General features: G+C 42.1%; 1 protein-coding gene across 1 annotated transcript; it reads right to left on the bottom strand.

Annotated features, from left to right (window-relative positions):
• Positions 1–1,151: 1,151 nt before the first annotated feature.
• On the bottom strand, positions 1,152–3,298 carry LOC147881211 (uncharacterized). The gene has a single exon (XM_087369760.1). It carries the CDS (start codon positions 3,260–3,262, stop codon positions 2,360–2,362), a length of 903 nt encoding a protein of 300 aa, XP_087225886.1. The 5' UTR covers positions 3,263–3,298; the 3' UTR covers positions 1,152–2,359.
• Between the last annotated feature and the right edge of the window lie 7,108 nt (positions 3,299–10,406).

Genomic DNA, 10,406 nt, shown 5'->3' with positions numbered 1-10,406 from the left:
GGAGCTATGTTTAATCCCATATGCCATATTGGTTTCTCTAGCATATGCTGACACAATCATGATCATCTCTCTCTCTCTCTCTCTCTCTCTATATATATATATATATATATATATATATGCCATGGTGCTGTGCAGAAAAAGAGTGCCAGGCTGATTGACACACAGAAAATGTCTATAACCTACTTGTCAATCTGCCGGACAACAAAGGAGTTTTTTCCTCTAAAGATGTTTCCAGTACATTCTAGAAATATGTAAAATATGGCATTGCTAAACACATCTTGGCACTACACATGTTGATAGTGCTAGGTAAACCATCCGAACTTAACAGTATAAGATGTTATCCTGTATCACAGCAGCAAGGGGCCCTACAAACAGTTTCAATCTGCTTTCAAAACTGAGAGGATTAGCTAGGCATCCGCCTCCTGGCTGTATTCTCCCTGTCATGGGTTTTTTTCCGCTCTAGCCTTAAACAGTGAGGTGATGTGAAAGTGCAGAACGTAGCAATACCAAGATTCAATTATTCACATAATTGTGAATAATTGAAAAACTTCAAAGAAATGTTAGGTACTATCTAGTGTACTTGATTCACTGACAAACATGGAAGTGGCAAAGGGGATTTCAAAAGGAGAAAAATATATCTTCAGTTCAATAAACTGCATGCAATGTAAAGACCATTGTTCACATCTATCATGTATATAGGTACACTATTAACCTACTGGTGCAAATTTGAATGGAAAAATATCAAATTGAGTTATACAAGGCTTAACAAAATGTTAGAGAGACAGTTACAAAATGTTTTCTGTATACATAATTTATATAGAAAGTTTTTTCGCAACAAAAAAAACAAAAACGACTTGTTGAAGAGACCTACCCAAGAAATCACAAAAATTATGTGCAAATGAGGCCACCAGACGGTTCATTTGCATCAATTGATGAAAATTAAGACAAGACATCGAAATAAGTGTTTTTAATTCACATACATGATGACTATCAATACTAGCATTCTCTAGTTCATCTTTTGATTCAGCTTAAATTAGCATGCTCATAGTGAAACATTAAAGGAGTGAACTCATGAGGGTGGACCTTAAAGTTTATGATGCAACCACGTTGAATATGACTTTGCCCAATTTTGTAATAAGGGAAGGCTTCCAAATATGTGTATTGACAGCTAGGTGTGAAAGCAGTTATCCTAATAAATATAAACATTTCATCCAAATGACTTATGTTTACATGGTTTGGAGGATAATACCCTCTTGAGTTTCACTGATTTAGCTACCCTTGTGTGTAAATATACTTATGAATGCCCATCGTACGATTCTTACGTGTGACATGTGGTCGGACACACTCGTTCAAAAAAAAAAAAGCAACCAAAAGTTGGGCTTTTAGTGAGCTATTGTGCATGCTATAGAAAAAAGGGGCCCACTACATTCTCAGGAATAAGGAATTCAAGGCATTAATAAAGCTTCAATCGGAAGAATAAGAAGAGAAGAAATGAGACTGTATAAGATACTAAAGCCCAATCAAGGCGGGCAGGAGAGCCAAATCCAATCAACTGCCGTTTCTTGAAGGGGCAGGGGGAAGGCAAATTATAGGGGGAAAGAGGAAAGTCTGTGGATTCTGGGCTTGCAGAACGGAGAAAGGTGAAGACAAGGAGGGTTGCTACAGAAGAGGGGATGTTGGTGTTTGTGTGGTGTGTGGGGGGGGGATGGGGACGCAGTGCGCCATCATTGGGTTCCCACTGCGCATAGACAGATCGTGGTGAAGTCAGAAAGCAAGCTCGGGGACTAGAATTGGGGGGGAGGGGGGGGGGGGGGTGGTGGCAGGTGTGACAGCATTGTTGGATTCTTTAGAAGTGCATGCAGACAGAGTGTAGAAATAAGAGAGAGAGAGAGAGAGAGAGAGAGCACCATTATTGGGGTCATCTGCTTTTCTGTGAAGACAAACTCGGGATGTCAGAAAGGCAGGCTGGAGAGCTTCCTGCCCACCAACACTCTGCCTCGCTTGATGGACGATATTTGCCTCCCCCTCCCCCTCCACTCCCCACATTCTTGTACCCCCAAGGGATCGCATTCCACTGTGCTTGTCACGCAATCAAGTTTTCACTCTCATTGCAGACATCTCCCGTATACTCGTTTTGGTCATTGCGGCCTTGCTTTCATCCACTTTGTGTCTTTCATGGTGCCCATCCTGGCTGCTTGATCCATTTCCACGATCATGCAATTCGAAGCACCCGCAAGCTGCACAGAAAGACTGTTGAATTTTCCTGTAAACCTTCTTGTGAATGTTCTCCCGCACATAATCGCAACCTGACCATTGTCCTGGCGAGCTGCGCTTGGCCTTATTCACAATCCAGGCGTCTTCATTCCTTGCATGAATCGGCCGAATCCCACTCCAGAACCTCCAACAGCTGAGCCGCCTTGCGCCTGGCTCTCTCTGTCCCAGATCGAGAAAGATTCACAAGGAGCTCCTGAGCACCCAAATCCCGAGCATCATTTGAGCAGGTGAAGTCGTGCTGACAAAGAGCCAGTAGCACGCAGCACGCATACTCTTTGTTGGAGTCGGAGCCTTTTCGGACCACATCCACCAAAATCCGGATGCCAGAAGCTTTCCCTATTGCGAACCTGCCCTCCTGATGGCTCGCCAAGATCAGAATCACTGTCAGAGCCTCATCCACCAAGCCGGCGGTTGGATCCTGTACGAGTTGCAAGAGAGGTATCACTGCACCCGCTCTCACGGCCAGGGGTCGGTTCTGGCGAGCTTGTAGCAGACTGTAAAGGGCTGCCGCCCCATCCTTCTTGCCTCTTGCGCTCCCGTCATTCAGCAATGAAACCAACCCCGAGAACACATCCGATAAGCGTAAGATCGCCCTGTTTGAATCGGAGTGCGAGAGGTTGAACAAGAGGGCGGCAGCATTCTCCCTGGCTTCCAAGCTGCCCTTGTTTAGCACTTCCACCACGGGATCCAGCCCCCCCGCCATGACAATCGCTCGTTTGTTGCTATCGTTCCGAAGCGTTAGATTCAAGAGTGCAGTAACGGCATGCGTTTGGGTCTCCACGTCCGGAGAGGACAGGAGAGCAATCACGAGTGGGATCGCGCCTGCATCAGCGATGCAAAACCTATTCACAGAGCTCACCTTCGCCAGCTTACGGAGCTCCTTGGCACCAATTCGTTGCTCATCGATTAGGCCGCAAGAAAGCTTTTGCATCAGGTCCTCAAGCACTGCTCTGTCTGGAGGAGAGCAGCTCGAAGAAGCGTCACCCATCTCGCAATCGGTCCCCCGACAGCAAATTCCTGCATTCCCAGAGCATGTCGCCCGCACTCAAGGTCATCCAACTAGCTCTCAAACGAACGCCCCTCAAGGTCATCCAACGAGCACTCTCAAATCAACGCCCGCAAGCCAGAGTCCGGCATGTCGGCGGGATCGTGCGGCAGTCGCCAATCCAAAACTGGGGGTCGCGGGGATCAAGTGGCATGCGCGAAACCGAAACGAATTCCGCAAACGAAGACGCAGGCGACGAATGGGGAGCAGCAGGGAATCGATTTGCCGCAAGGCTACAGGAAGAAGAGAGTTGGAGGGGGGATGAAAGGTTGTGTAGGCAACAAGCAGAGGAGCAAGAGGAGTTTGAACAAGGAAGGCGAGGAGGCGATGTGGTGGAGCTCCATGGAAGCAGGAAGAAGGTGAACGGCAGGCATGTTGCAGCTGAACAAGATGAAGATAAAGAATTGATGAAGACGACGACTGTAAAACAGTGAGTTTTGGCTTTCTGTGGTAGAGAAAGTGCCCAACCAGAAAGAGAGAGAAACCTTCCCTTTTTACCTCCCTCCTCTCTCTACTTTCTCTCTCTATCCCCACACGCAAACACGTGTTCTTTGGTTTTTACGCTAACACAATATACTTTTCTTTTTTCCCCTCCCCCCCCCCCCCCTTTTCCTTCTTGGCCAGCAACCAGGTTTTTCTCCTCGCCCCTCCTCGAGCTCAGGGCTCGGCACTCAACTAGAATGCTTGGCCAGCTGCTAAGTATACGAGCGCAGGCCTCAGCAACCAACTAGAATCTTTGGCACGCTACTAAGTATATGGGCCAGTTGCTACCTATATGGGCTATTGTACGTAGCTAATAATATGCCAGTTGATCTAACAGCTTCGAATGTGCCACATGGCTTCGTACGATTTTAGAGTTTCATAAAACTCTCCAGTGCTGGCCAGGTAATAACCATGCTTTCCTTCCAACACTACTCGATTCAAAATCTCACATCTAACATGGTCTGAAACCTGCCTACTTCGCACCAACATGCCTCTTCACCCCAAGGGACTGGGCTTGTAAACCACCGTGTCCCTGTCGGCCCATCCCAAGAAACTAATTTTCGAAGCTCGTCCCTTACTCCAGAGCATGAGCCTGTTTTTGAGCTCACCCCAACTCCATAGCAGCAATAGCAGCCCGAGGAGGAACTAGCTCTCCAACCCACTTGCACAACAGATGATCTTGACAATTGAAAGAATTCTGAGCTAACACGTCAAACTGCATGCGCACATGCCCCAAAAAATCATATGTTCAAAGCTGTGCACGCCACCTGGTTTGCAAACCAGGCCCTTTGCATGAACAAGCGCTTAACCTTCGCTTTAGCTTCTAACTCACTCCACCTAAACCAATAGGAAATTTTCGTTACTGGTTCTCTCATCACTATCGGATTGTGATGTTTGGTCACTCCGACTATGTTGCCGAAACAAGTATATAGAGCAATGATGGGGCCAAAGAGGGAATGAGATTGCCTCACTTCTAAAGAGTGAGGGCACTAGCTCAGCTTTTTAGCAGTGAAGGGAAGAGTTCAATGTGTATGATGTCATCACCCTTATCGGAGTCTAGGGGCACTGCAACACCGGGTTTCTTTTCATCCAAGAGGAACCAAATTGGTTCGTTTCTTCTTCTTCTTCTTTGGTCTTTTAGGATGACATTGCAAAGTCCTCTCTTGGCGGCCTAGCTCGCTTAAAATAAGTGCAAACCCCCATCCTACTCTTGATGTCCTACAAGGCATAACACATTCATAGTGAGTAACTTCAATGGATCTGTCATCCCTCACTCGATGAACACTAAAAGTAGGATAGGGGGAGACCACCTACCCTACGCCATAAGAACATGATATATGGACATGGTGATAGGTGCATGCTTTACAAGCTTAACAACTACCAACCCACTATAGAAAAACCACTTTCCTTTTATCTAAATTTATTTTCATGTGTGTGAACACTCACACGTGCATACGCATGCACACATCCCCAATCTTCATACGGTTTGCTCCATCAATGTCCAATAGAAGAGCCAAGATTGGGGTGTCCATGCAATCTCTATGTTTTGTCCAATGGTCCAAGCAATTGGTCTCACTTGCTAAGATCATGTGGAATGCGTCCTATGGTCTCCCTTGGCATCATAGATTTCACCAACGGAATCTCTCTCTCTCTCTCTCTCTCTCTCTCTCTCTCTCTCTCATGCATGTACGCACACACACGCACGCACGCACATGTGTGTGCCCACACATGCCCCAGTCTCCACCTTAGGAGCATCTCTTGAGTAGGGTGCATTCACCCTCTCATGCTAAGTTTTTGACAAAAACGTCCTCTGATGTAACTTGAGTAAGAATGTTGGCCCTTGGTGTCTTTATTAATAAAAGTTGTCCCAATAAATTGCTTTTGCTTTCTTTTTACAAAAAGGATAATCTCAATAAGAAAAGCAAAAGGACATGACATGCCCCAAATTACATGTTCTGTGTATGTTTTGTAATTAGCATGTAACAACCTACTTTGGTTGGCAAGGGCTACCATTTCTATATGAAATTGTTTCTCTCTCTCTCTCTCTCTCTCTCTCTCTCTCTCTCTCTCTCTCTCTCTCTCTCTCTCTCCCACTCTCTCTCTCATTTCATTATGTTAAAAATTGTAAATCATTAAATATCTTGTTAACAAAACTAATGACAAGAAAATTGCATGAACTTTTCTTACTTGAATCTAAGTCAATTTTATGCAAATGTGGCCTAGGTCAAATGATCAAGTCCTACCTCATTCACCCCAACTAGTGGGATCGTCTTCTTTTTTTCACAAAATGCCGAGTGTACAAAGGGGCTAGTCAGGCCCTAAGACGACCAAATACAAAATTTGGATGATCAAAAGGGGCCAAGCCCTCAACCTATGCTGAACACAGCGGACAAGCGCACCCTAGGTGCACACGTGAGTACTTACCAAAACGAGATTTCTACTTACTATCAAGTCTATGTGGATCAGCAGCCACCTGAGGTCTCTCAGTATCCCTTTGATAGTTACCGCGATTGTGTTTTTGAAAGCTTCCCTCTCGTGGATAGCCATTGATGTGGAACCTTCCAGAGAAGAAAGTGAGCTTTTCCTGTGATGCAACTCTTCCAGATGGTTTTAATACGATGCCGCCACCAAGCATGACCTCTTCTGAGGGACCATTTCCAATTCAGCTTGAGGATGAGGCAATCGCCTTGATGTAGATGCTGATACGCTGCCCATGTAGACAATTTCCTTAGCCTTGTCTTCCCAAGAATCCATTGATCCTCGCGCCAATGGGTGGGAAGGGATTGGTTGGCCAATCTTCAGAGATACGCTCAAGAACTACCTTTAGAAAGTCCTTTTCCTCATCGAATTAGTGGGGTGCATTATTATTGCTATGGAAAAGGAGAGGCACACGTGCGCACACACACACGCGCGTGCTTGCATATTTGTGAACATGTGCACAAGCATATATCTATCTATTGATGATAGTTATTAAACACCCACACACATGCACGCGCACCCGCACACACATACACACACACACATGTAGATATGTATGCATGCATGTATAGACTGGCTGATCGAGAGAGAGAGAGAGAGAGAGAGAGAGAGAGAGAGAGAGAGAGAGAGAGAGATCACTCATTCTCTAGGAATCACATGCCACTCATGTCTCCCTTCTAAAGGAAAGTTCCAAAATGTCCCTCTTCCATAGCAATTTGAGTCAATGTATGAACTGGCAAGCATTTGGATGTACACTTACTTCACTTATCGCTAGCAATTCTCTTTCTATGACCATGTCAACTTCAATGGATCATCCCATTGTATGTCATCATTTCCACCAAGATATAGAATATGACAATGCCTATGATACTAATATATTTCATGAGTATATGAAATGACACATTAATAGAACCTACCTCTACCATAAGACCTTTATGTCTTCCTTTAAAAATAACATCACTCCGACCTTTTGGATCATACTAAATGAAGTATAGGCAACTTTTAAATCCCCCCCCCACCTCTCTCTCTCTCTCTCTCTCTCTCTTGGAATGCACAATTTATTAGCTCTTCACATTCATGTATATCATTTCTCCTTTTCACAAATAAACATATATCATAGTACTTGCAATGCTTTTTGAAAATAAATGTTTTTGTTTGTTTTAGCTTGTCTTTACATTTGTTTTAGCTTGTCTTTCACTCAATCTAAAGGGCACTTGTATGCCCCACATCATCCATAAATTATTCCTTTAATGTTTTGTGCATGGGAATGGGGGGGCAAGGGTGAATATCTAATTTCCCTCTAACTAGGAACCCTCTACATGTGTGTCCTCCAAAGTAGTCGTGTGAGAAACCTACTTTTAGTTACTAAAAAGAGTTTTCCACAAGGAAAAGTGTGTTCAATCATCATCCCATTGAATGTTATCACTTCCATATATGTTTTTATTTTACTAATAGACATGAATCGCAAAAATTTCTATTGGCTTTTAATGTATTTTAGGCTTGCCTAATTGCATTATTATGTATAAAATAGCACAAATAAATGTTGCACATATGTGTTAATGATGAAAAAGCATCTAAATTCATATTATTAAACTAATTTCTTTACAAATCTCCCACTTGTATTTTTGCAAATCCCCCACATGTAGTCCCATTATACATGATATAAGACTATATATATAGACAGATGAGTTTACCTCTATGTGCAATGCACAAAAAATAATTATTGTATTTCTATGCAGAAATTTATGCGCATGGTAAGTCACAAGAGATTGCATGCTAAGTCACTCCATGGGTGCAATTCAGCCACCCATATGTAAGAACTCCAATAATAATCCCTTCAAATAGTTGAAATTGTCCTCATAAAACCATGAATCTCTCTCCCACCCCCCCATCATACACGTACCAATTAGTACTTCAAAAGGGTCTCCTAGCCATGGACAAATCCCATATAATTCATAGGCGAGGGATATTTAGGTATTTGAAAGGGTTCTCCATAGTGTATTGAGTATCATGCATATACTAAGGGTTTTTCAATGGGTCTACCATGCCATGAATGGTTTTTTCTAGGGTCCTACACCATATGACATTGTGCATATATAGTAAGTGGACCCTACACCGCATGGCAATCTCTCTCTCTCTCTCTCTCATATCAGACCCAAACCCACAAAAATTTCTCCAAGTTTAATCTTTATTTTTTGTTTCCTTCCCCTCATTCTATAATGCAAATAAACCCTTCACATCCATGGATAGTTTGTTGCTTTAATATGTCTTTATAAAACAAAATTAATATTAATATGTCTTCTAGATCAAAGCTAAAATGCATAGTTCCATCATATTTCATAGTTTATATGCCCATGCTAGACATGCATTTGGAACGTTCAATTGACTCTCATATATTTTAGGGGCTCACCTAAGGACATTTCTAGAAAAAACATTGATAAAGAAATTTTACATTCTAATATTTTTTCTTGAATGAAAGTGATGAGTGATTTTAAAACTAGAAAATTATACGTAGGCACCATGTATGAAAAGAAGAAATTCCAATCAATGCATCATGGTCAAAGGTGTAAAGGCATGTTACATTCCCAAACCTTGAAAGACATTATTGCATACATTTAATTTACCCTTACTTTAATGCTCAATACTCCTAAGCAATATGTAAGCCTTAGAAATGAAGTTACAATAAAGGGTTTGAAATTCATAATCAACTTTGGATATCCAAGAAGCCCTTCAACTCGTTAGCCACTAGAATATTGCTTTTGGAGAGGAAAATATTCATTTTTTCCTTACAATACCACAATTTAAATGGGTTGAAGAGTAAAATGATAGTTCCCTTTATAGCCAAAACCAACATTATAAATTTTCCTATGTACTTATTAAAATCTCTATACACACACACACACACACACACACACACAAATTTTCTACACTCTTACACACATTTATACAATCACACAAAAATGCATGCTCCCTAACCCTTGGATTACCTAACATTACTTGTACCTTTACTAATACATTAATAAACACACACATCCCCTATTTTCCCCCCTTTCGCTTCGATTTAAGTATTTGTTTTGGTATTAATTTTATGGCACATAGTAAATTCTTTCTAATTAATATTCATGCTTCCGTCCTATTGTTAATTTTCCTCGCCTTTAACATTCTAAAATTTTCTTGCTAGAATATTTGAGGAACTATTAGTTAATGACAGTAATTAGTTGCATTCTCCTTTTCCTTTTTTCTTGTAGGAGAAAAAGACATATATATAGATGCACACAATTATAAATTATTAGCCCTAAAACTTGCTCGCCTAATACTCTCTTTCCATCCCAACTGGTCATGGCTCCCTCCGCACTTACTTGGTGCACCTCGGCTGCTCTTCTACTCGCGACTGACCTTTAAGCTTTCATATTTTCATACTTGATTATCCAATGGTGGCTCCTCACTCACATGACTACACCCCCTTGCTTCCTTCACTTACTTTGTGCTATTGCCTTGACACTTCCATCTTCTCGTTGCTAGTGGTTCCCATCTTGTTTGTTTTCACGTTGGGTTTTACACCCTTCATACTATTTCTCTATATCGTGGCTCCCCTACCTCACACGTTTCCTTCTAGTTAAATGTGGGTTAGCTATGCATGGTATTATCGTCACTAGGGCCACCTCCTTTGCCTTGCTCATGACCATTTGGCTAATCTCTCTCTGTATCAATGATCCTCGCAAGCTTTCTCTATACCACCACTCCTGGCATGTGCTTCTTCCATTGGCTTTGCACCTTCACGATCAAGATCCCCTTCATGTCTTTAATTAGAGTCTCTAAAAAAAATGGGTCTACTCCTTCATTATTTATGTTTTCCAATATATATATACGTATTTAATCATATAATGCCATTATAGTTTGTCATGTCTTTTATCGAATGGGTTTTATCATTGTAAAAAACTTTTAATTTAAAAAATGGTGCAAAGCCCATTTCTAGAAGTCTCTCTTCCCTTACGTAGTTTAATCTATTTCTTTTTCCAGTCTACTTGATGGAGGATTTAAAGTATTGATTATGTTAATTTCATGTTTTATGTGATGGATTTTATTAAGCACTTTGGATTTTTAGACAGTTTGGATCCACTCATTT

This window comes from Dipteris shenzhenensis, chromosome 31 (genome assembly GCF_047967505.1).
Source record: "Dipteris shenzhenensis isolate YYH24624 ecotype China chromosome 31, Dip_SZ_1.0, whole genome shotgun sequence".
Lineage (NCBI taxonomy): Eukaryota > Viridiplantae > Streptophyta > Polypodiopsida > Gleicheniales > Dipteridaceae > Dipteris > Dipteris shenzhenensis.
The sequence above is the reverse complement of the archived record's forward strand: the minus strand, read 5'-3'. Positions and strand labels throughout refer to the sequence as shown.